This window comes from Xenopus tropicalis, chromosome 5 (genome assembly GCF_000004195.4).
Source record: "Xenopus tropicalis strain Nigerian chromosome 5, UCB_Xtro_10.0, whole genome shotgun sequence".
In the NCBI taxonomy this organism is placed as follows: domain Eukaryota; kingdom Metazoa; phylum Chordata; class Amphibia; order Anura; family Pipidae; genus Xenopus; species Xenopus tropicalis.
In genome coordinates, this window is record NC_030681.2 from 115,551,611 (window position 1) to 115,578,663 (window position 27,053).

The following is a 27,053-nucleotide window of genomic DNA, read 5'->3' on the forward strand; positions in this document are numbered from 1 at the left end:
AAGCTAAATAAACTTATAAAAAGTCTGCTCTTGAATATATTAAATAAATATTATTGATAAAGGCTTCAGTTTGCTTTCTACTTCCAAACATGCAATCCATGCGATGGATTATTTTATTGTAGTGTGAATATTAATGGAGTGAGGAAATTTAAATGAGGTGAGGTGGAATGAAGGGAATGCTCTAGTGATACTAATATGTTTTAAATGTCACTCTGAACTATGGCAATGCTAGAAGGTTAAATGAGTGAAAATCAACAGACTTTCTGGCAATAACTAATTTCATAATAACTGTTTAAAGAATGGATAGTGTTTAATATGCATCTCATGATCTACAAGGTGCTAAGTATTGTAATGTTGGATTATAATGATCTCAGTGCTTCAATAATGATATTCCTATTAGGTTGTGATATGGCTGAGTGGACCTAACATTGCTAAAGGCAATGCAGAAGCTACTACAGATATTTTTTTCTTATTCAGCAAAATAAAGTTTACCTGATTCAATTACTTTTATACTTCTTGAACTGCCTGAGCAGCAAAATGGATATTCTGAAAATGGGTCCTGCTAGGGATGTGGCTTGGGGTAACCAGATAGGAGTATTTTGTACACAGGCATTATGTAGTACTATACACAGACTAACATTAATTATATGTTTTTTATGGGCAGCATGGTGGCACAATGGTTAAATCTTTCCCAGATGTCACACTTTCACTCCAGAGCTGCCCTTGGATAAGGGTCAGGGTATTCTGTCAAACATCAGTCCATGAAGTGACTAAATACCATGTAGCCCTTCAGAATGTAGTCAGTGTTTCTGGGCAGAAATTAATGTGTGGTCATCTGCTTACCAAACTGATAGCAAGAGTCAACATTTCCCTACTGCCATCCACCCTTTTAGCCTACAGGCTGAACAAGAGAGACTTTGCAGTTTGGGAAATCATAACAGCAGCCAACACAATGATCCAACTATACTCTAAATTCAGCTATACTCTAACAAAACTAATGGACGAACAACACAATAAACAGGACATAAATAATAATACATAGTTTATATACAGTCCAACATTAAGGAAATCCCTGACCTACTGAGCTTACAGTCTAACTGGGTATGTGACTTATAGCTACAAATAGCAATTTGATAAATGCTAACATTTATAGTGATAAAGGCATTAAACCCTGAGTGGAGTGATTAAAGGGGTCATTTACATAGTGAGGCAGCATAGGGCAAAGTGCAAAAATCAGGTGCAAACCTGCCCGATTGTCCATGAGCACAGATCTGAATGCAGCACTGCCTTCATTTGACAGCCCTGTATTTATGAGGGGCAGACTGAGGGCGGTGCATAGGTGTGTGTGTGTCATTAAGAGGCAATACTCTTGCTCCCTGCCTCTGTAAATACAAATATTATGTACAGTAAATTACCCCTTAATGTAGATTCTCTGCTGAGAACCCCAAGGGCATTTCTATAGTATGTCTTTGAGTTATTTAATTCAAAAGTTATTGAATGATAAACTCAGGCAAAGGCAGGATCATTTGGCGACCATGGACAAAATATCTAATTTTACCTCTGAAGAGGAAGCAGTATGTAAGCTCCATACTTATAAGTAAATATACAGATAAACAAGGCTTTATATGCAGAATAGCATATATTTGCAAAGGAATAAAGCTATGTAATCCCTTTTATCATTGTGAGTTTGTGTCTTAAATATATCCAACATTAACATCCTCTGCTTCTATTTATTATTCTTTCATTTCCATAAAATGCAAATAAATAAATAGGCTAGCAAGTTGTACACATTAAACATTTACAAACTCTGTTTTGTCAATCTTTTACAACTGGCTGTGAATTCAAAAGGAAATATCACGCACAGATGTCATAAACTGATTGTGTACATGTTGCACAGTATCTCAGCGTAACAATAGTGAATAGCAGCTACTGCCTAGCAACTCCATATATACATAACAGAAACCACAAAAGAAATATGGTCTGCAGTTCAGTGGGAATCTCTTACTGGACAACATGACAGACAGGATAAACAAGAAATCTCAGGTGAGGGAAACACTGAAAAAAGTGTGTACTTGGTTTACATAATTCAGTGGGGGACAGCACAGCATAATGTGGGACGAAGACATGGACATAGACCACAGTAGTCTTTCTACAATGTCATCTAGTGGTGTCAAAAAAGGTACTGTAACTGCTTCTCTTTGTATATTGTGCTTCAAGTAATTATGAATAAAAACGATTTAAGATCAACATGAAACAGTAGTTAAGTAACAAGCAATGTAGGGTAAAACTGTGTTTTATTGCTTTCTATGCAGCAAAACACATGGCCTCAAATTGTGGTGCAGACTGACAACACATTACTAGAGATATGCATTGCATGCATCAGAATTTTCTGTGGTTTTAAAAACCACTGAAAGGCTATAAATGTGTTTTTGTATATACATGAAAATATGTAAATTTGCTACCCCATAAGAGCAATAAAAAAGATACAATTCAATATAGGGTAGCCACTATCAACCTATGTCTGTATTAGATGCTGGTACCCCCTAGAGGGAACTGAGCAAGTCACATAATTAGCACTCTCCTAAATACATATGTACCTATTGTTATGTTTGGACCTTTCTGTTTCCTATGAGCTTTGCCCACATCTGACTTCAACCAAAACACTCTGAACAATAGTGGCATCCATGTGTTTTTTTTTAAATATATCCAGTATCTCTATGGTCCTTAGGAATGAATTAATGCTAGATTTCAAGTGTTAATATATTTGCAAAGCAAATCAGAAAAAAAATTGTAATTATTATAGTTTGTAAAAAAGTAATCATTTTCTGTTTTAAGAATAAAATCCTATCACAGGCAATGTTAGCATGCTAACCCAAATAAAATACTGATTGTGTGTATATATATATATTTATATATATCTGTAGCCTTGTATGGTTATTGTTGGGTGATATGCCTCCTGGTTGTATTGTTAGCTCACTTAAAATATTCCGCTTGGTGCCTTTGGCGCTCTGTGTATTTCGCAGCACTTATACAGCACGCAGAGCTATTAACTGAGTTGTTAACAGAATGGACATGTAATGGCTGTAGCTATCACGCTTCCGAGCTTTTTAATTAGCACTAATTGTTTGAATTGTTATCATTAAATCTGTTACTTCAGCTGTTAGCAAAAATAAACTTTGTGTGTTGAGAATGAATTACAGTTCATATACAATATGCAATATTAGCTTTTTGCTGGCACAGCAGGCTCATTAATTCATTGGCTGAAATACTCTGAGCTGGTTTAGTGCTTTTTTTTTGTATATTCTTTATTTACAATGATATTTACATTTTCAAGATACAAGTAAGTTGTCTTAGCTTACTTAAAATAAAGCAGATTTGCATCTGTAATACAAGCCACAGGAAATTTTACATTGAAAGAATAATGCTGTAACTTTATACTAGGGACGTTATATATAACAAGTGTAATATGCTCTAATGCTGTGCAAAACAAAGATTATATTAATAAGCATATAAAAACGAAAATATAATCAGGTCCCTGTGAAATAATACATTTATAAGGAAAAAAGAGAAAAAGAAGAACAATTCTCACTCAGCCCCTTTTCTTCTATTAAGAGCTAATATTCCTTTTTAATGGAAGATTCACATTTAACCAGAACATAATAATACTTTGAGAAGGCTGTTTGTCCAATCTACTGCAGTATAGGTTTTTTTCAGAGTTTTTTTTAATTAAACCCACTTCAAGGGCCAAATTTTGTCCAGGCCCCCTCCCTTAGCTCACTGAAAGGCTCTGTAGCACCAGGGATACTATTTCCAGAAACAACCAAAGGGTAGAGCACTGCTACATGCTATTCTTCACCTCTGTTGGGCCCTGCGAGAAAAAGTGGAGTAAGGATTTCTGTTCTAAACTATTACTCTCTCACCTACAGTCATTCTGGAACAGGAACAGATTCACTGAAGAAATAATGTAGTTGTGAATAGTACATCCTTTGCACACAAACATTCATGTCAGAAACTCCACATCAATTCACATCACTGAGTGCAGTAGGTATTCCTTACACCATTGATGCCTGCTGTATATGTATGAGTAACTCACAGGGTGCTCCAAAGGATTCTTACTGATTATCCCTGAGCCCTACCAACTAGAGTCCCTACAATTGGTGGGTATCACCTAGTATCACCTGAGCTCTTACTAGCTCACACTGCCTATTTTACAACTACCTTCCATTACCTAGAACCTCCCATTCATGGGGTCAGATTACCCAACTTCTTCTTTGGAATCAAGCCAAACTTCTCCTTATAGAGACCTCCTGTCTCAAGTGTGCTGAGCCCTTCTGTCTTAGTCGCTCCAGCAGCATTCACCCCTGCTATAAAGTGGAACCCAAATAAACAGAACCATCTGCTCCCTCCCTTTTATACTCTCGAGAACAGAAACTTTCAATAGTACCCTTCCCAAAAGGCATAGGTTTGCCTTCCTCAAAGTAGTTAGGGTTAACCCTTTCACATACCCTACATTTACATATCAGGGTCTTTTAGGAGCAGAGGCACCTGACTAGGTCACAACTATTTTAGGACAACAGAAAGGCACAATTCAAGAATATGCTTTTTTTTTGTAACATGTCCAGCAGCATACTATTTAAATTGCTCATCATAAAAACCAGTACCACTATGTTATAAAAGGCATAAGGTTTGCTCAGATGCAGTAACCCTTAGCAACCAATAAGATGTAACCAGTAAATGTTACCTGCTGGTTGGTTGCTATAGGTGATTAGAACTCTTGCAAACTTTTCCCCCATTGCATTTCCCCAGTTGCCTTGAACTGAATACTATGCTAGCTGTGGAAATGTTATTCTTAGTTAGTTACGTTTGTTATGAAAAATAGGTGCTTTATATTTTTTCCAAGTTTTAACTATACTTTCTGCAGGGGTTTCTGTGCTTTGGGTTTTGACATTTGAGCCTATGAAAGGGGGAGTATGCCCCAAAATGAGTATGTATTATTTTAGATATACTTTCTGTATTGCTTTCTACACAATTCAATAGTATTGAATGGTGTATTTTCCATTTTAGGCTGGTAACTAACTGATGATATGATATAAGACCATTTGTTGTATGTAATGTAAACTGTATTCAGCCAATGACTCTAACACTATCTAAGCGTGTATAGATGAAACTGTGTCCAAATCATGATGTGTATAGATTGTAAGTACTTACACTATGGCAGAGGTAGCCCAGATCTGTCTTCATTTTGTCTATCTTTTCATAATCTAATCCTCAACTCAAACATGCAATTAGTGCCCTCCTCAACCCCTGCATACCAAACAACTTGATTGCTTCAGTTCCCCCTGTGCAATCCGTTTAGCAATGCAGCTCCTAATGAATATGTACATTCCGGAGACCTTAGCAAGAGGGGTCACAGGCAATCAACCTTGAATTCAATTACGTGAGTCAAGGTTAATGACTCAGCACAGTGGTCAGAGGCATTCAGAAGGCTGGAGATTAAATCAGCCTGTCACAACTGACAATGTGGAAGGGACTGAATTACTTGTGCGAGAAACAGGGAATCATGTGAAGATAAAAAGGTGTCAATCTTCAGGCAAGATTACATGGAGTTTTAAGTGGTAAATCTGATTGTAAATCTCTGCTAGACCTATAATATGATTAGTCCCCATAAAGGCATCCCTGGGCTTCCCTGTGAGGGAGGCTAACAAGACTTGTTAAAGCCTTCAGTGAGTGCAGCCTTATTATTGGCATTTAGATTGTTAAGTCTTTGACTGGCAGTAAATAAATCAGTGACACCATCAATTTTGTAAACTATTTAATGGTAATGTGTATTTAAAGGGAAAGTATAGCCAAAGGCACTTTGAAAACTTTTTCAAATTTTTTTTTCCATTTTAAGAACTTAGATCCTCATTGTTTTTTTACACCAGTAGAAGATCTGTTGGGCAGGGTACCTCCAGATGGAGAACTGTAAGTGTATGATACAAATGCTTCTAAAATAAAAATCTGTTACACAGAGATGCAATTTTTTTAGTTTGAAGTTGTGTCTGTTGACCTGCCCAAAAGCAGCAAGAGAAGTCCTGGGTCTTCTGGGTAGAATTGTTCATAGAGCCCCAGTTATGTGTTGGGCTGAATGAAACTGATAACTTTTCCTTATCTGTCAGCCACAAGGTGCTGGACCTACAGAACAGCTTCTAATAGGAGAAGAAAGCCAAAATACTACTACTATTACATAGTTACATAGTTACATAGTTACATAGTTACATAGTTACATAGGGTTGAAAAAAGACCAGTGTCCATCAAGTTCAACCCATCCAAGTAAACCCAGCACACTTAACCCACACCTACCAATCTATACACTCACATACATAAACTATAAATACAACCACTAGTACTAACTGTAGATATTAGTATCACAATAGCCTTGGATATTCTGATTGATCAAGAACTCATCCAGGCCCCTCTTAAAGGCATTAACAGAATCTGCCATTACCACATCACTAGGAAGGGCATTCCATAACCTCACTGCCTTCACCGTGAAAAACCACCTACGCTGCTTCAAATGGAAGTTCCTTTCCTCTAATCTAAAGGGGTGACCTCTCCAGGCTGTGCCTAACAAATCAATTACATATTTAAATAGTAAATAAGAATAAAAAAGACATGTGTGCACCTAGTTAAACTTTTCCCTTGAATAAAACCTGCCCAACTCCTAGTTAATCCAGAGGATCCAGAAGCAAATCCCATCTGAAGCCTCTCTAATTTTTCCTAGAAATTCCTTCCTGACAAGAGAGCAATTCAGGCAGTTCTTGGAGTACAATGTACTAAGACTTTTTACTTTATTGAACCTGAGAAGAACCAGAATATTTAAGGCCCAAACTTAAAGCTGAAGGTGGACAATAAACACATTAGCACTGGGATCTTGGTTTGACACAGGGATTTTGCCATTGCATTAGGGCAGCGATCCCCAACCAGTGGCTTGTGAGCAACATGTTGCTCCCCAACCCCTTGGATGTTGCTCCCAGTTACCTCAAAGCAGGTGCTTATTTTTGAATTTCTGGCTTGGGGGCAAGTTTTGGTTGCATTTAAACCCAATATAATGCCATACAGAGCCTTCTGTAGGCTGTCAGTCCACATAGAGGGTTTTAAATAGCCAATTATTGCTCTTACTGGCACCACCAGGAACCATTTTCATGCTTGTGTTGCTCCCCAACTCTTTTTACATTTGAATGTGGCTCACGGGTATAAAAGTTTGGGGATCCCTGCATTAGGGCTATGAGACACATAAGGGGTCATTTGCTAATTGAAGTGCAGGATGTGAAGTACAAACAATGGACCCAATTTGCCTGCAAGTCAGTGAATTTCTGTAAATCTGTGCATCCCAAAAAGAGGCACAGAGACCTGTGCTCACCCTATGTATACAGTTCTGCCAACATTCAGCAGTTTTGTAGTCTTGAGGGGCGGATCGGGGAAGGCACATAGGCACCCTTCCTCTGCTTAACTTGCTTGTCAATTAGACTCTTAAGTTATGGGGCGCTGGTGGACACAAGCTTTTTAAATGAGGACTAAGAGGAAATTTTCCCACCCCCCATTAGTGCTTTAACACTGGCACACAGGGTAATAGTAGTTTTGTTCACTACAAATAGCAATAAAAACACCATATGTTCCATAGCCCTTAAGTAACAACCAAAGACATTGCTTTGGCTGCTCCATAGGTATAGGTTTGCAATCGGTGTCAAGAAGTTACATGCTGATGGGCTCTGATCATTTTTACAAGGTATAATATGCTACAAAAACATAATGTGGGGCTTTTGGTGCTTTTAAGGTCAACAGTAAATCACAGCACAGCTGCCTCCTGAGGCAAAGCATGAGAGTGTTCCAGAAGTACTCCACATAATGGATTTGGGTTATTAGCAACTTAACATACAGGTGCTGATTGTTCCTTTCATTAACTCTCCTCATTACTAAAGATGCACTTTGCAATAAGTGGTCGTGGTGTCTGTTTTGTGTAAAGGTGCACTTTTAGCTGTAGTGATAGATATTCTTACCAATAACTGCTTTAAGTGAATATAAACATGATGCTGGGTAGCAGATGTTCTGTTATCTTACTGATTAATATTTCATGTTGCATTTGTCATTCGGGAGAATATTGGATACATTGTTTCCTTCAAGTTCAATAATATTTAATTTGAGAAAATGCATTTAGTGTGTAAACTTTTCCATATAGATGTTTATCCCTGCTATCTCAGTTCTCAGTTTTAAAGGGAATTCTGTCATCACATAGAATACTTTTCTCACCTCCTTTTTTGGATTTCTTTAATGACAGGCTGAAACGTGCCGTCAAATGAATTTCTTAATAGTGTAAGACCCTAGCATAACCCTTGGGTTGTTATCTAACACTGGGGGTACTGGAGGGGTCGCCGATGTTGGACTGGGCTCCTTAGGACCCACCAGGGAATCTGACAAACAGGGACCTCAAATAACACTTACAGGCAGAGAGTGCAAATAATATAGATGTATTACAGGCTAATGGTGTATATACAAAAGCTCTTATAGGTCAGGGATCACCAACCTTTTTTACCTGTGAGCCACACATAGATGTAAAAAGTGTTGGGGAGCAACACAAGCATGAAAAAAGTTCTTTGGGGATGCCAAATAAGAACTGTGATTGGCTAATTGGTTTCCCCATGTTTACTGCTGGGCTGTTGGAGGTTCTGCTTGCAGTAAAAATGTGTCTCTTCGCCTCCAGAACTTGCCTTCAAGCCAGAAATTTAAAAATGAGCACCTGTTTGAGGCCACTGGGAGTCACATCAAAAGGGGATGGTGAGCAACATGTTGCTCACGAGCCACTGGTTGGGGATCACTGCTATAGGTTGTAGCCCTTCAGGTTAAGGTGCAGCAGGAGGTTCTTTGGTTCTGCCCACCTATGGGAAGATCGACCTCGCCAAATGAGCGGTTTATAGCCACGTTTACTATTGAGTGCTATTCTGATACCTACTGGGAGCTGCTATCTCACTACCTTCCCATTATTCGGCTGATTGGCTGCTGGTGAGGGGTGATATCACTCCAGCTTGCAGCTCAGCAGTAAAGCGTGACTGAAGTTTATCAGAGCACAGGTCACATGGCTGTGGCACCCTAGGAAATGATGAATATGGCTAGTCCCATGTGAAATTTCAAAATTACAAAAATCTATTTGTGTTTTTGAAAAAAAGATTTCAATGCAGGATTCTGCTGGAGAAGCTCTATTGACTGATGCTTTTTGAAAAAAACATGTTTTTCTATGACAGTATTCCTTTAAAGTAATTTTCAACTGGTTCTTAGTTTTTTTTGTATATAATTTGTTCTGCTTGTGGGTGTGACATAGAAATGTTGGTGCACATTGCGCCATCATTGGATGGCAACAAGATTCAAATTAAAGCCAGTACAGTACGTTGCTGTTTGTGGCGTTCACATTGCTGAGTTTGTGGATGGCCTATCCTGTTTTGAAGCTCTGATTTACTGACTTGTAGCCTGCTCCTATTTTGTCCGTGCCCGTCCGTTGCTACTTGTCCAATCCCTCTGGATACCTCATCATTGGAGTTTACATAGTCACACCTACTGCCCCCCAAGAAGCTATGACATTGGTATGGGGGTTGATAAGGAAGAAGCCCGAGGTTGATAAGGAAGTGACCCTGCACCAAAATTTGCACCAGGGCCATGGGTCTCTAGCTAAATATGTGACTGATAATGTTAGTGATATTTATATTAATATGGCTGCATGTCGATGCAGCCTGAACTGCACTTCTTCTTCATTACATAAGAATAAGGGAGTCTGTAAGAAACTAGTATTTTAAACCATATTAAATCAATAATAAGGAGTATCCTGCACACCAAATAATAATAAATTCTTGTTGCTTCCAACTCATTTATGCGGCATCTAACATCCATGTGAGATCCCCTAAAGTTTTTCAGAATTTAAAGGGCCTATTTCTTAAAGTACGACAGGTACGAAATACAAAAAATTTGATTTTTGTTTGTACTGTGCGTATTTTCTGCAAATTTGGTATATTTACGCGTCATTTTTGTACTTTGTAACAAAATTTGTGCGACAAAATTGTATTGTTGCGCCGAGTACGAAAGTTTGGGATTCATTTAAGCTTCGGTATTGTGACTTTCTTTGGGCCAGGTTGGAGCTGCAGAGTGCCATTGATTCCTATGGGAGGCTTCCAAAATCATGCACAGAAGGATCGAAGTCAGAAAGGTTTTACGATCGTTCAGATACAAAAATTTCGTGACTTTTGGATCACCAATACGATATTATCGTGACTAATACGATTTTTTTGTAAGCATTTTCGTCCTATTTGCGATCATCAGAAATTATTGTATTTAATCCGAATTTTTCCCATTTTGGGATTCAAACTCATACTTTGATGAATAGGCCCCTAAATCATCAGCAAATATAAATGAAAGACATAGTGATTGCTTTACATCTTCTAATCAGAATCAGACTTGCAGGTTTTTCAAAACAACCTGTGTAAAGGGGACTTGCATTCTGTACTGCTGGGACATACTAGTCAGAGAACATCTTGTAACAAGGGGTGCAACAATAGATTTAGCAGACTCAGAATCTATTGGAGGGACTAGAAGTAACAAGAACTTGTGGTTTACAAGTTTATTACTCACACACACAACAGCTTTTTGAAGAAAACACCTTTAAAACCCACATATGGCAATGGTTATGGCACCAATTAGCCCTTCTATCCAGCAGCAAGGGGATATATGTGCTTTATGTACTGTTGTAGTTCTTTGTTGTATTTCATTAAGTTAAGATATGCATAAAAACGATGTTAACTGCTGGTACAAGCAGACAGCAAGACTCTAGGGCTTCACAGTAGGCAACATCTGTTTCAGAAGAAACAGACAAGTTGTCAACAGTAGAATTCCACGGGCCTCCATCTTTATATATACAGCTCCGGAGGATCTGACTCTCATGTTACCAGCCCTGATTTAATTCAGTGGAAAAGTTTCCATTTGCTTAAATGAGAATATTTGCAAATTTGCTATATCAGCTTGTAGTGACAGATTTAATGATGTAAATGCACCGCAGAGACATTGCCAGCAGAATTCCAGAGACATATAAAGCACACAGGCTACACAATCAATCAGCATGGGTAACTGGATAAAAATGGCTTTTGTTTCTGCCTTAAATGATTCTATTTCTCTCACGTCAATCGTTTTTTAAATGGGATGCATTTATTAGCCGAAACAAATTAAAACATGCATAACATTTTATCCCTGTGTAAATTGTTCCCTTTGAACACTGTGAACATTTCCAAGAGCTAATTAACATCATTTGCTTTTCAAAATATGTACCATTCAGAGTTTTTATTAAACAGGAAGTGGTTTCTTGGGTTATTCTAATTTGTGACCCTTGTCTAGTTCATTCAATGTAGTTTCTCAATTAAAGAGTCTGCAAATTGCAATAACAATAAAAGAATCCAGATTTTGCATGGTCTTTTGTTTATTTGCCGTTTCTGTCATGTTTCCTTTCAGCATTAAGGAAAGTCTTGTTCTGCTTAATGGATCGTGTCAACTGAAGAGACAATGCTTGCAGTAAATTTAGGGAAATGTGACAATTACTTTTAAGCCTCTGAACCAGTTCAGTGTTTCAATTCTATATAAAATAGGATTGTTCTAAAGCTTAGGCAGGAAATAAATGTTTCCCCTCCTTTGGTAAATGTTTATTTCATCTGTCATCTAAATCTGACAGTCTAAACACCAGGAAATCTCCATGATGTCCTGTAATTAGATTGAGAACCCCCTAAAAAAAACCTCTTGCATTAAATTCTTTCATTTCCCTTGTTAGTGACTGGTTCAGACAAGGCAAAGCCTCTTAATCGATTGATTGTTGATTGATACCATGACATGCTTCCAGGATAGAAAGGACAACCCAGTCACCATTGCCCAGTTAGATATACCCCAAGAAAAAAATGGGAGTGTTAGAGGAAAATAGTCACTGCCTTGGCAAAAAAGCAAGTACCACCAAAGTTTCCTGGTACTTATATGTCACTTCATTATTGTTGCAAATGCAAATGGGCCTTCTGCGTTGATTAACCCATAAAATCTGGAAATTGCATTATAACAGATGTTTAATCGTAAGGCAAACATAGGAGATTGTATAAGAGAAGAGATTGTATAGCTGCTCATAGGAACACCCTCTTTCTCCTACTGTTGAGAGAAGTTTCCTAGATGCTGAAATCGTACAGAGAAAATGTGACCATCTTACAATGTTCCTTCTAAGCTGTTCATTAAGGTTCATTGGGGCTGCTACTCAGGTGTGGACTGAGAGTCAAAATAGGCCCTGGTAGTCTAAGTGCATAGAGGCCCAAACAGCCCCCAGTAGCCCACTAAATAGTGACTGTCTGTAGCATCTCACAGCAGCCCCTCTGGTGTTTGCCAGAACCCACAGTCCAGACCATATAATTCAGGTGACAGCTGCCCCAGACTTGCCATTGATTGGTGTATAATGTAGCTTATAGTTGCAATGTAAACCTCAAGTTCTGCTGGAATTCAGGTCCTCAGAATGTGAGACTTGTTCTTTATGGGTTGTGAACTGCATTTGCACCTCCTCTTTTTAAGCTAGAATACCATACATTGTATGATACCAGTATCTTCAGTTCAAGCAATTGCAAAAATTAAAAGTATTTACAGTTTAAAAGCAAAAACTTTTAAACTGTTTATACTTTTGCTTTTACTTTACACTGTGTTCCTATATATGTTCAATTACTTTTTAAAATGTATTTGCATATATACCAGGAATTGGTTATTGTATTGAGATTGGTTTCATTTTTAAATATTAGGGGTCATTTTCAATGCCCCATGCTGGTGTGCAAACTGCAAGAAAGGCTGCAATTAGCCATCATGTATTTGCACTTTGCCCACTGTGTGGTACATAGTACAAATAGCCACAGGCCTCTGTGGTGCATTTAGAAGACCAGCAAAATGCACCCTAAATTGAGCGCTGCCTGTGTTACAGTGGTCCATTTAACAATTTAACAGGGGTGCCTGGGGGTGGCATGTGGGCCCCCCCGCCCCATCAACTCCAGTTTGTGCTTCAATATATTGTGCGTTGAAAAAGTCACAGCAGTTTGGAAAAAGTTGCTGCAAAAAATGCACAGTGATTCGAATTTTTGCTGTTTTCTGAACTTTTCAGCAAAGCAAAAGGGGACAGATTCACCCATCTTTACCACCACTCTTGCGCCCCTTTCTACTCCTGCACTTCTGCCCCCCGGAATCATACTGGTTATGTTCTGAAAAATCCTGTGTAGATGCTGTGATGTACCACAAACAGAACTTATCCTTATACATTCCATGAGAATAGCTCTAAAAGAATATTTACAATGACTATTCCGTTGAAAGGCTCTGCTTAGCTTTGTTTAGCAATTCCACTTCATTAAGTGGTTACTTAGGTGCATTTACTTTCTGCTGGAAACAGAAGAATTCATCAAATTACATTGGCTTCTCTCTATTAATGGTAATGAAAACAACATTTACCACTATATTGAATAGTCAGAGGATGACAAGTCTTTTAGAATCTAATAAAATAAATGTATTCCTGTGTGTATGGAATAAGATTAGCATCCATTGCCGGCTACACTTGGGCAGTAATGTTTTCAATGAGTAAATGATAGAATTCACTGAATAGAAATGCAAATAATTAGCCCATCAACCTTCTGACTGTATTTGTAGAGCAAATTAACATTTACATTTACAGAGCGCATTTTCCCTGACCCCCAGCTTCAGAGGTGCTTCTATGGCCAATAGATGATAAAAAAAACAAACCACATTTTATTATACCTTGTAAACAATTAGATATATTTAGTGTCTATGTCAGGGATGTGAATTCTACAGCCCCCAATCCCAGAATCCCACCTGGTACTGAAGGTTTTTGCTGTAGTTGTAGCTCAGTGTTAGCTAGATGCCACATATATCCCAGATTTTCCCCTAATGCAGAGACCCTTTTTTTAAGAAAAGTTTGCACACCCTCCAACCTTTACCTTTAAAATGGGCTATCAACTCATTTTGGATGGACTGAAAGCTCCAAATCAAGTTCATTCAGTGCTACATCCATTAAATGTGGTAGAATAATGAAATATACCTACATGTTGTCTGTAATTAAGAGACCTGATAAAAAGCAGAATAACAGAAGCCTGCAAGGCTGGTTGGCAGAAAGTTAATTTATAAAGCAGGGATGGGAGTAGTAAAGCCCAGTAAGAAAATATTTTTTAAATGCAATTTTGTTTATATATATATCTTTAAAATTATTGAAAATGCTCAGGACTGGCCCTCAATGATGGGAACCTCATATACTGAAAAACTGGTTAATGTCATCATGCACTGCTATCTTGCTATGCCTAATACTTGCATAGACTTTGCATAATTTGATGTATTCATACTGTCAAATATGAACATAATATGAGTGTGCTGTCATGGTCTGTTATGCTACAAACATCAATAAAAACTAAAATGTAAAAAAAAAAAATTATTGAAAATGTTCTCTCAAAGTATACTGGAAAGTTGCTTATAATTTCATCTTCGTTTTCATGATTTGGTTGATATATCCTTTAAACATCGCCCAGTAACAATTAAACACTTGAGCAAACTTTTTAAATGCACAATTTTGCCTTTTTAAATCATAATACAGATCTGATACTGCAGCCTTGTGTCCTATTTGAGTTGAATGACTAGGGGGCTTAAGGAGGGCTATTTCCTGAGTACCCCAGCCCTCTGGAAGTCATACACAGCTACTCTGTGAACTTTACTGTTAAGGTAATGTCATATTCATTATTTGCCGTTTAATCTAATAGTGTAGGGGAAATCCATAATATCTCACTTGGAAATCCAGTGGCCTCTCTGTCTTATGCATTATTATTATTATTAACATTTATTTATAAAGCACCAACATATTCCGCAGCGCTGTACACATGCAAACGCATGGCTCGTATAAGTACTAAGAATTAGCAAAATTATTAGCACAGATTTTTGTTTTAAAAAGAAAGTTCAATATTCAAATTTGATATTGTTTTGGGAGAACCACAAAAAATAACAAATAACCCAAACCACTAGGTTCTATGTTGCCTGGCACTTTAGTGTAAATAATGCAGACTCTATGGAGTGAATTCATAAAGATTTCAGTAAAGGAAAATGTAAAAAAATTTCATTTTCCATCATTTTTCCGCCTTTACTGACAGTTAAAAAAGAAGTTGTAAAAAGTGGGCATGGCTATTGGGTATGACCTTTTTGAGAATTAGTTGTACCCACAACATTTTTACAGACATTTTAATGCCAAAATGTCTCCTCCATAACAAAAATGTTGGGGGAAAATGTCAGTGGGCTAATTTGGCTTAAAGGGGACCTGTCACCCTAAGAAATAACTCCAAATTATTTTCTATATTGTTAGTTGAGCAAAATAAACTTTACTTACGCTATATAAATAATTTAAATGTTGTTTCCTTCCATCTTGGAATTACTCAATCACAGCAAGCAGGCAGCCACCATTTTGTGGACACTGTTATGAAGGCAAGCTTTGTATCATGCCAAAATTTTGTTTATGCGACTGACTGGGGGACCAGATACCCATACCAATGCACTGGTTACACAGTTAGATGAGGAGGAGGGAGGGGAGAAGTGAGATGTGCAATGACATCTAGGTAGTGCTGAATGGAAAGCTAAAGTTATTGTCTGCCCCGCCTCTATGCCTTAGGCATAGAGGAGGGGCAAGCAATATATGATTGACAGCTGGGATTTTTAAATGCTTTTATAATGGGTATGGGTGTGTTATATCTGGTTTTTATATCTGGGTGACAGGTCCACTTTAAAGGAGACATATTGGATACATAAAAAAAACTAATCTGGCAGGCAATTATGAATAATATATGGTGCTGGTTTTACTTGGCTCTAAAAATTAATACTGTCTGTAAAAATGGCCCCTTGTTTGGAATTCCCTATAGATCCTCTTAGACAGTCCCTGCCAGTAGCACAGTAGGAGGTGGATAGCCAATCAAAGCCCTGCACTCACACAAGCAAAGACAGGCTTCAGTTCCCTATCAGGTCAGCCTAGCTGCTGGTTGGTTTCTATCATACAGTGCCTATACTGAGAGCCACCGGCTCCCCTGCACATCCAGAGAATTCAGCCAGCAGGAAGTGGAACAGATGGGCGGGACTAGTAGGGTTTTGGGGGAATTTCTTAATAAATCAGTCTGATACACAACAGACTAAAAAGACTTATACAGACTAAAAGAAGACATTTATTAAAGTATAGAAGGATTGTGCTTAAAAAATTAAGCACAATCCTTCTATATTTTAATAAATGTCTTCTTTTAGTCTGTATAAGGAAATTTCTTTTGGCGCACAAACAACATTTTTATAGCACAATAATGACAATTTTTTACCATGTATACAACACTTTTTAAAGTTTGGCAGCATTACGACAAAGCCATAAAACTATAAACTATATAAAAACTATATAAAACTTATGTCAATTTGTCATGCTTACGAAAGTTTCACAATTTGGCGACCGACACTTTGAGAACCATGTACTTACCGACACAGTGAATCCCCCCCTTTGTGTGTGGCAGTTAAAAGGTTAAATGCAGGTTAACCACATAAGTATTACTATTCTTGTGATGTCTACTTTAAACTAATTTAATGCTTTAATTGCTTCTGAGTTAAATCATTAGCATCTTCCATCAGATAATGGCAAGAGCTAAGAGTTGGTTGTTTTTCGAAGCAGCAAGATAATACGCTTCCTGTTTTGGAACTTCTGCTCTCTACTTACGCTAAGTACTTCATTCATTTTAAAGTGAAATAATTGCAGCTCTCAGGAGAAGAGAGTAGTAGGAATGTGTTTAAAGGAAGAGAAAATGGCTTGTCTTTTTCCTGCATGAATGCACTGTAAAATACTTATCTAATTGGCTCTCAATGAGCCGATGCCACAAGCACTTGTATAAAAGACAGGAAGGCAATGGACTTATTTTGTACAGCAGATATTGTACAGATTGTACTGAGGTATGGAACAAGCTCTTTAAATGGAAAACCAAACAAATGACTAAGTATATGTTGTTAAGAACATTGCATTGAGGTTTTGTAAAACAGTAAAATAACAAAAATATAAGAATAGAAAAATATTTTTAAAAAAAGAAAAGGATGTAGACAACATTGGCCCATCATAAATTATTTTTTTTAGTACAATACATTATGTTAAAAAATGGGGAAAGTATCAGAGAGAGCACTTCCTTTTAAAGTCATAAAGGAAATGATACACAGATAGAGATGGAGGTAATACTTATGTGGCTCAGTACAGGGCAATATGCTCACTCCGCCGAGAATGTTGAAATGTGTTGAGCAGTGTGCACCACCAAAACCTCAAGCTTCCAAACCAAGTGCAGGGTGGACATGCTCTGGGGCAGTTCCTTTGACAGTATCAGACAATATATATATATATAGACTATTGTTACCCTAAATAAAAGCATATATATTTTACAATGAATATTTGCACAATATTATGGAATAATTTTGCCTTTCAGATATAATTATTATCTCGTATTAACTGGTAAAAATTAATTGAAGTTAAGCTGGAAGGTTGCGATTGAACATCCCATGTACAACTCATCATATGAAATATCTGCATTTTATTTCTCTACTCTGGTTATCATTTATGTTCCCTTTGATGCTTTTTTTTGTTGGCTTTTGCCCCAAATCTGCACTTTTATCTTTAGCAAAGGATTTTTGATGTCTGATGTGCAGGGAATGTATAAAAGAAATTACATTTTATTATTATTAAAAAAAAAAAAAAAATCTTCATTCAAAAGTCCTTTATCATAACTGCAATTAAAAACTATTTCACTACTATGAATTAAATAAGACCAGGTAACGTTTACAGATCTAAAAGCACAGTTTTTAAATGTTTATAACAAAGTATAGCCACTTTTATTTTAATCTCCTATGCCAGGCCACCCTAAAGGTGCCCTACACTTTTTGTGATCTGGAGATAGCAATATAAAATAATATTTGTGTAGCAAGCCAGCACAGAATCAAGCAGTACGGCAGAGCACATTAAGAAGAGAAGATGTGTTATAGGCACGCACCACATTAAGCACTCAGTCTGAAACAAATTCTTAATGGAAAGTAAAAACTAATTATGAATTGTTTCCCTCTTGATTGTTGTTGTAAAAGCGAGATAAGAGACATCCTGAATGAAGCACAAACCTATTATGGCTGCTGGTAGAAAAAGGGATTTGTGTTTAAGTGCGCACTTCCTCATGGAGTAAAAATGCAAGTGTTTAAATATAAGCACTGCTGTACTTTACCCCAAGCTTTTTCTTACATCCCACTGGGACTCTTGAAAATTAGACATATAATGCTAGGTGTGAGGAAAGGAGGTTATGGCAGTACCAGTAGCTAATAGCCATTAACCCACACAGTTTGGCTGCAGTATTTTACTGCTAAATGGAGCTCCACCTAAAAAAAAAATGTTTACATACTAAAAGGAAACAGAATTCTAAGCTAATTTTCAATACACATGTATTAAACAGAATTTCAGTGTTTTAAGTTAAGTTTGTAAGTTTTTAAGTTTACATTTTTAAGTTGTGTATGTAATTGCTACTAAAAACAGTATCTGACTGTTTATATTCTCTGGACTATTGGTTGTGACTACTAAAACAATAGCAGCTTATTAGCAGAAATGTAAGGAAACCGACTTCTGCAAAACTGTTTCAAGAATCAGAACCAGGAGTGAATGCAAAAAACCCCCCAAAAGGGATAAATAAACACTGAAACAAACAACTGGAAAGTAGCTTAGAATGACATTTTCCTTCATTATGCAAACATCAGATTGATCAAATCCCCTCTAAGGATCACCCAGTTTGGCTTATATCAGATGTAAGGAATGTTATTAGATGGGGGTCACCTACATATACGTTCTGTAAACTAGGGCCAATAATAGGGCTTATTTTGAAAATGTCACTTGGAGATATTTTTCATAGGCACTGGAGGTTCCCTAAGAAACTTGCACTTTGATTCAGTCTTTAATTGTCCTTTATAGAGTTTGAATTATTCAACTTAAGGGACCCCGATTTACGAAAGTTTCAATAACCCTTTCCTGACAATAAATGTTAGAGGACAATGAACATGAAACATCCATATAGGAAATAGGTAATTGAACACGACTCTATAAAATGGTTGTATAAATGGTCGCTTAATATGGACTAATTGAAACAAAACAGAAGATTCAAAACTACAACGAGCTACACTATTCTGTGCCTGTTACTACCACCCCACATTATTGGTGTAAATTGTGTTGCAATAGGTGTTCAAAAATCGATTGCAGTACAGCAACAACATAGCATAGTCCATATAAATAGACTCCATTACATTTTTTGATTTGTTTAAATGTCTAAGAAGGTTTTGTGTGATAGATTTTCTGTTGATGTGACCAGGTAAATTAAGAAGCAGACATTTGAATATACATTGTCCACATGAAACAACTGCTTATCTGTGCTCTCTAGATGTTATGATTTTCGGAAAGGTGACGGTGTATAGCAAAGAACTATACTATACATACACCAGCGTATGTGGCTTTTGAGCAGCTCATATTCCAGATTCAGTATCCATACAAATGGATTGGCCCCAGGAGGAAAGGCAGAGAACTGACATTGTACCTATAGATTTCATGTTCAGCTTAAATGCATGGTCTTGCTCTAAAACTGATAAATAATTCATGTTTTATATTAAGTGAGCAATTACAATTGAGGTGAATATTTATATTGAAGTTATAGACTGATAGATGCAGGACACCTGTCCATGTTATGTACATGTATTGGACAGGGAAATATCTCTATGTGCATATAATACTGTTTGTGCTTGATCAGTACTATCCATACTGTATATTCCATGTATTGGGCTGATTACCTTGCTTACAATGTGCCAGGGATCCAAATTATGTTAAAACAATGTCATACAAAGACATCCTTTGAGCAACTTTGGCCATAAAACCCCCTGAAAACTATGCATCCAGCCTATTGCCCTTCACTGCCCTGCCTCATGATTGTTTGTCAGTTCTGAATGCAAACTCAAATTCAAGCTAGCCAGTGACTTTCACTAATCAGTGCCCATGGCTGTCAGGAATCTTGTTTCACATTGGTAGACATGCTCAATAACTCCAGTTGCCTTGCGCAGGGCCACCATCAGAAACTAACTTTTTCACTGGGGTCCCATACGAGTGTAAGTATTTGAGCCCCAGTAGTTTCTAGGTCTCTTACATTTGTACTCTCTGCACCTTCTTATGGCTGCCCTTTGCATGGGGATATTAACACCACTTTTATTTTTATGACCACAGGCTGTATATCTGCTGCAGTTGTACATGCCAGTTGCTCCTTGCCTTGAAATCTTTGTATAAATACATAAATGAAAAAAGGCAAAAGACATGACAACATGGCATGTCTTTTTAAAGCTAAACGGAATGGAAGTCTATCAGGAAGTGTTAATTTGCTCATACATGTTTTATATGTAAGTTTTAATACAGGTCATGTAGTGGAGACTTTATTTTAATACTGTTTATACTTTTCCTTCTTATATACTGATTTCTGCATGTTTGGCATAAATAAAGGCCATCTGGAACTGTTCAAGATTAGCATAGTAGAACCAAAAAGTGTAATATGAAATATAAAGAAACAAAATTGTAAAAGAAGCATGAAAAATTATTTGGTTGATGTTGTTGTTTCGGTTTTTATGTCACAAGAAATGTGGTTATCATTATCAGGGCTATGAATAATGTAGCTAACAACATACTAAACACATTTCTTTGCTGTCTTTCAAGAAACTAGGGTATATCCATCTCTGCTTTTATTCAAAACCACACAGATCTGCACAGTGATATGTCTATAATGCCTACAAAATGCAAACTCTTTGAACTAAAAGTTCTAGAAGATTTAAGCCATACCTCCAATCTGCTCATGCCAGGCTATGATCTACCAAACATGGTCAGATCTACTCTGTGCCTTATTTGCGGGCCACGTTGTCCAGTTCCATGATGACCAATCCAGAGAAACAGCTGGCAGGTAGGATAATGGAACCCTATTCCCCATAGGTAATAAAAGGCACTAAGTTTGTCCAGTAGCGGTAACCTATAGTAACCAATAAGATGTTTGCTTTTTAAAGGGAACCTGTCACCAAGATATAAAAAGCTGTATAATAAAAGTCCTTTTCAAATTAAACATGAAACCCAAATTCTTTTTTTTTTTTATTAACACATCCATACCCATTATAAAGGCATTTAAATCCCAGCTGTCAATCATATATTGCCTGCCCCGCCTCTATGCCTTAGGCATAGAGACGGGCCAGATAATAAATGTCAATTTTTTCATTTAGCATTTCCTCAGTGTAACTGCCCTTTACTTTCCCCCCTCCCTCCTCACCATCTTATTGTGTAGCCCAGTGATCCCCAACCAGTGGCTCTGGGGCAACATGTTGCTCACCAACCCCTTGGATGTTGCTCTCAGTGCCCCCAAACCAGGGAGTTATTTTTGAATTCCTGACTTAGTGGCAAGTTTTGGTTGAATACAAACAAGATTTACTACCAAATAAAGCCCCCTGTAAGCTGACAGTGTGCATAGAGGCCCCTAATAGCCAATCTTAGCCCTTATTTGGCACCGCCATTAACTTTTATGGTGCTTGTGTTGCTCTCCAAGTCTTTTTACATTTGACTGTGGCTCAGTTTGGGGTCCCCTGGTGTAGCCAGTGCATAGGCATCTGGTCCTCCATTCCTCCATTCTAGCACATAAACAAGGTTTTGGGTTGATGCAACGCTTGCCTTAATAACAGTATACACAAAATGGCGCCTGCCTGCCTGCCTGCTGTGATTGTGTAATTAAGTGAAGTTTATTTTGCTTGAAAAAAACACAATAGAAATACATTTGGCATTATTTCTTAGGGTGACAGGTCCCCTTTAAACAGGTGACCAGTAAATTCTACCTGCTGATTGGTTGCTATAGTTCACTGCTCTCCAGCAAACGTAGTGCCTCTTATTACATAAACCTTTTATTGGGTTCTTTATTGTTTTCCCATTGCTTAAAGCGTTAAGCTTAAAGAGTAGAACTACTTTAATTATAATTGGTGTTTTAGCTTCCATAAAAGTACAATATTAGTGCATGTATTATTGTGTCCATAAACATTCCTACTTCTTTAATTATTATTTATACATTTAAATAGATTTAATTTTCGACTCATTTACCATTTACAATTACAGCCACAAGTGAAGTATGCTAAAATAGATGCAATTATTAATGCTATCCACATAGTTGTGCCAATAGGCTCTTAAAAAAAAAATCACATGCAAATTCAATTTTAACGGAGAGCACCAGAAGTGACACAACCCCCACACCCCAAAAATGCAACTACGTTTGTCTTGATGCATCAGGAGTAATTGAGTTTGGTTCAGCTTTCTGCATGCCTGCAAATACTCCACCTATAAAATAATAGAGAGAAGTGCTGTATTGTGGGTAAAAACATGACTATTTGCATACAAAATTGCAATTTACACACTGCACTTGAGCGTGTAAATTACTTTTGATGCCTTAAAGTGACCATTTTTTGGGCTTTGGTGCAACATTGAATGATTTGGCGAAACATATACAGTAGATAGGCAATCTGCATAAATGTCAGAAGAAGCACTGGAGAGGGGTATATACACTTTCCAACCTGTCAATGACCCTAGCAAGTGCAAATGGGAGACACTGGAATGAAATGAAGTGGAATAAATACTGAAATCAGCCAAACTGCCATGACATTGGAAAACAAAGCATTGCGTATGCTTTCCCACCGGCAATAAAGGGAATCACCACTGGAAAAGCATAATCGGCGCTTCAGAAAGCATTTCAGGGAGATTTGTCATTGGCAGTAGCCCATATTTAACTGGGGGCAACAAATCTCCTCATGTGCCATAAGCCTTTGCTGCTCAATTCTAGGAAGAAAAGTTCTGATGACAAACTCAGTGCTAAGTATGACTAGTCAATGCTGAGGTAGGTTATGCAGGTGTTATGATACAAGAAATAGGGCAGTTCTCCAAGAAAGGTTTAAATGCATACATAGAAGGAAGGATCTGTGAATAATAGGTTGTTGTCTCATCTTTAATATTTATATATAGAAAAAATACTTGCAAATTCAACTCTACAATACAGCGCATTAAAACTTAGTTTCATAGTATTTGTTACTTATACATTGGCTAGAATATTTAGTAGTTGTATACAGTATCTATATTCTGGATTTACCCTTCCTATGAATGCATGCAGCAGGCAATCCAATAAAGTGATCTTTCCCCTTCTTCTGGATGAATGTGTAGAGTGTTAGAAGGCAGGATACTATGGATCTATGAATCTATGGATAGGAATCTGTGTACATTTGTGTATCACCATCTGAAACACATGAACACTATTGAGAGCTATATGGAAGTGTAAACGCATGCATTTCTTGGTTGGCCGATGATGCCATGGGTCATTATTTGATATGCTTTTACACTAGAGTAAGCTACTTGGGTGTGACTGCATTCCTGTTTGAACAGCAAACAATATAGACCAGTGTAGACCGATGCACACAACTCAATTTAACTCAAATGACTCACAAATCTAGGCTTGTACTTGTATAGTGATTTGTGGCTTGATTTGTCGTTGTATTTTCTTCTTTGCAATCTTTTATTAGAATACTCCTGAGCAATATATAGTGCAACTGTGTGCGGTGGGGTTCAGTGCCTTTCTATTTTTTCTATTTTCCATCTTGGTCTCTGCTCGTATGGATGCAGACCCACAGGGAAGAATGAGATCAATTAGCACATGCATTTCCAAATGCTAGAACACATAGAACTATACTACAGGGCAAATATGTTAACATCTGTTCATGGCTGCTTGCACGTATTTGCATTTGTGTCTGTCAGAGACTTGGGTTTGCAATTTGCAGAAAGTAAAAAAAAGTCACATAAAAAATTAATATTTTATTGTAAGGTGTTTAAATGAGTAGAGTATGATCTCTTCCAGTCATCACAGTGGCCCAGGGATTATCCCTGCTGCCTTGCAGTTCTGGGGACCTAAATTTGATTTTGACCCGAGCACTGCTTGCAAGGATTTTCTATGTTGTCCTTGTGTCTGCCCGAATCTTCTCCTGCATTCTAAAACCATACAGGCAGGTTAATTGACTCCTGATGATACTGAGCCTAGCAAGCATGTGTGCATTGTGTAAACGGCATAGGGATGTCGGATTGTAAGTTCCCTTGGGACTATTATGAAGGATAATAATATGTCAGCTCTGTATAATAAAACAATAACATCAATAATAACAGTGATTGTTTATATTTGGTAAAACTTATTGTGCCTTTCTACAGTTCAGAGAGTTGATGAGAATACTGGAATACATTACATGCAAAAAAAGCCACTTCTTACATGCGATTTACTTCTGTGAAGAGATCTGAATTGATTTCAAAACTATTTCGCGTATGGGATGGTAACTTGCAGTTAGCCAAAGGTCATATGTTTCAAAATGTGTCCAAAAAGATGAATAAAAAGGCATAATGCTAGGGTGTAAAATCTGTCATGATATTAAAGTGTTTTAAAAAAGGGCTGAAATCTTCAAATCATTTGAAATGATCAAAGATGGAAAGACGCCATCATTTTTAGTCCAGGGTAGGTAGAGGCTTAAATATAAAGGCAGCTTTTTCTCTGCTTACTGAACTAATACAACAATAATGAAAAATGCAATAAGAGAATATAATAAAGAGAGATAAAGAGAAGGGAAATTGCAGTAAAGCTTTCTAAGCAAATCTGCTCTCAGATGGTGTAAGACATATGTACAGAAAGCCTGAAATCACAAAGGGCTTCCACAAAGAGCCCGTCAGGCTTTGATGTTAAGTGCCACAGTGGACTAGATATGAACAGTGCTGTGTCTTATGAACACTTCTTAGACTTCAGTATTTAACATTTGTTTCCAATATTGGCAGTTACATTGCATGCTTTCATTTTGCTATTGTTAAAAAAAATGCATAGGCCATAACAGTTGTAATTTATCTTTTATACTGTATAATTTAGAGCAGCCCAGGCCAAGCAGAACATCTGTATAGGAGACACCAGGATGTATATTCTTTGCAGTTCTACAGTGAGGTGTATCACCGGGTCAGAATCCTCATAAACTTCATTTTCAGTATTGGTTTTATTCATTACATTTGACATATTAAGCTACTGTACTTTGGCATAAAGGACACAATATTGCAGCATATTGGCAAGCTCATTTGCCTTTCGCAGTCAGTCTTGTGTCCAAATAGCAACCCCCAGGGATAAACACGTGTATATAGACTGCAGTAGAATGAGCCGCAGCAGCAGGTGGTCTTTTGCAGCCTAATGAACATGGCAATCTGTTACTATCAGTGCTTCGCTTTTCACCAGACAATTAGGCAACTAAGCATGTAATTATTCAGTCCAACAAGAAGAGGCTCTTCTCTAATTTCATCTTTTCATTGCTGTTTACTCACCCACACTCCCCTCATTAATGAGAGATTTTCCAGTCCATGCTAATTGGTTTCAATAACATTCATTTCAGTTGAAAGGGAACGATTCTGTTAATTGAGAATCGAAAGCATCTTTTCATTTCAAGTGCGTCCTGCTATGGAAATGTGAATACTCTCAACAGATTCAAGCTAATGAAATTAAGTTACACTGTCACTGCTAGTGTGAGAGAAATAAAGTAATTTAATTTCATTGAAGCATGCGGTGTAGGTCCTGAACAATTAATACAGCTTGTTTAGGAAAGCAATTTGGAAAGTGCTGTTGAATAAATAAGGTTACCATTCCTGGATCTGCTCCTTTAATGCCCAGTTTACTTTCCCTGCTAATTGTTTTTTCTTGGTCTTCTGCATTTCCACTGAGGCAAATTCTCTTCTGGAAACGAAAAAAAAAGGGCCTTGTGTAATTAGATATAGTAACCAGAACTTCATCTTAATGCAGGGACTTAAAGGAGAATAGCACTGAACTGCACCAGGCATTTTTATTGGGTGCCTTGTTAACTCCTTCCCTTTAGCCTTCAACAGATTCTTCTATTCAACCAAGAGTTGAAGTTTTTTGAGAAGGCATATAAGCAATGTACATGATCATTATAAACACTGAGCAACCATCCTGTGTTCTGTTCTACATTTTTATCTAACATTTTTTCCACTTTTAATGCCAATGTTTTTCAGCAGAGGAAAAGTTTTGAAAGTCACAACATGAACACTTTGATACAAATGATGTTAAAATATGCTGTAACATCACCCATGAAATAATACTAATAAGCTACTGGCCAACACCCCATAGGAAGAAACATACACAGTTATTTAGATATTTTACGTAGGTCTGCTAATAAGAGCCCAATTAAATAATTATTGTATCTGAATTTTTTTCATGTGAAAAAATAGCATTTTATGATCAAAAACGCCAACTGGGAAAACTTGCAAAGAAAACCATAATATTCCAGTTATTTTTACAAATAGGACTAAATTAAAAACTGACTGGCGATAATGTACCTCCTATTGGCTTATGTAGACATTTGCCAAGTTTTGTTCGACAAATTTTTCATTTAAGAATTCAGAAAACTCAAATTTGAATACATTTGAGCTTTTTTTTGCTGCAGTTTCCCTAAATGAAGACATTTTTTATTTTTATTTGCCCCATATTAATAATATAGGAATAAATAGGAATCTAGGAATATATTTCTATATGGGTATCTATTTAGGAGTATGGGCAGTTCTACACAAACTAATGCTAGTATACGCAGCTTCTAAAGCTCTTGAGCAAAACAGCAGCTCCCAGCACCCTGCTGCTAGCTATATGAAGGATAATGCAGTCACATGACAGGGTGCAGAGCCAGTTCTTGGGGTGCATTAATATTGTAATAGCATGAAGTAATTGGTTTAAAAACCATCATCATCACCTTTATATTGAAATGTAGGTTTAAAAAAATCTGTAAATACAGGTATGGGATCCCTTATCCAGAAAACTGGGACAGCCATTTCC

The 27,053-nt window shown here is 37.2% G+C and overlaps 1 protein-coding gene across 1 annotated transcript in view; it reads left to right on the plus strand.

Moving 5' to 3' along the window:
• The first annotated feature begins 1,979 nt into the window (after window positions 1-1,979).
• Window positions 1,980-27,053, plus strand: part of LOC101734693 — a 107,458-nt gene continuing 82,384 nt past the window's right edge. The window contains exon 1 of the mRNA XM_012963437.3: window positions 1,980-2,179. Coding sequence (XP_012818891.1) covers window positions 2,110-2,179 — 70 coding nt within the window. The 5' untranslated portion in view covers window positions 1,980-2,109. The remainder of the gene's footprint in view (window positions 2,180-27,053) is intronic.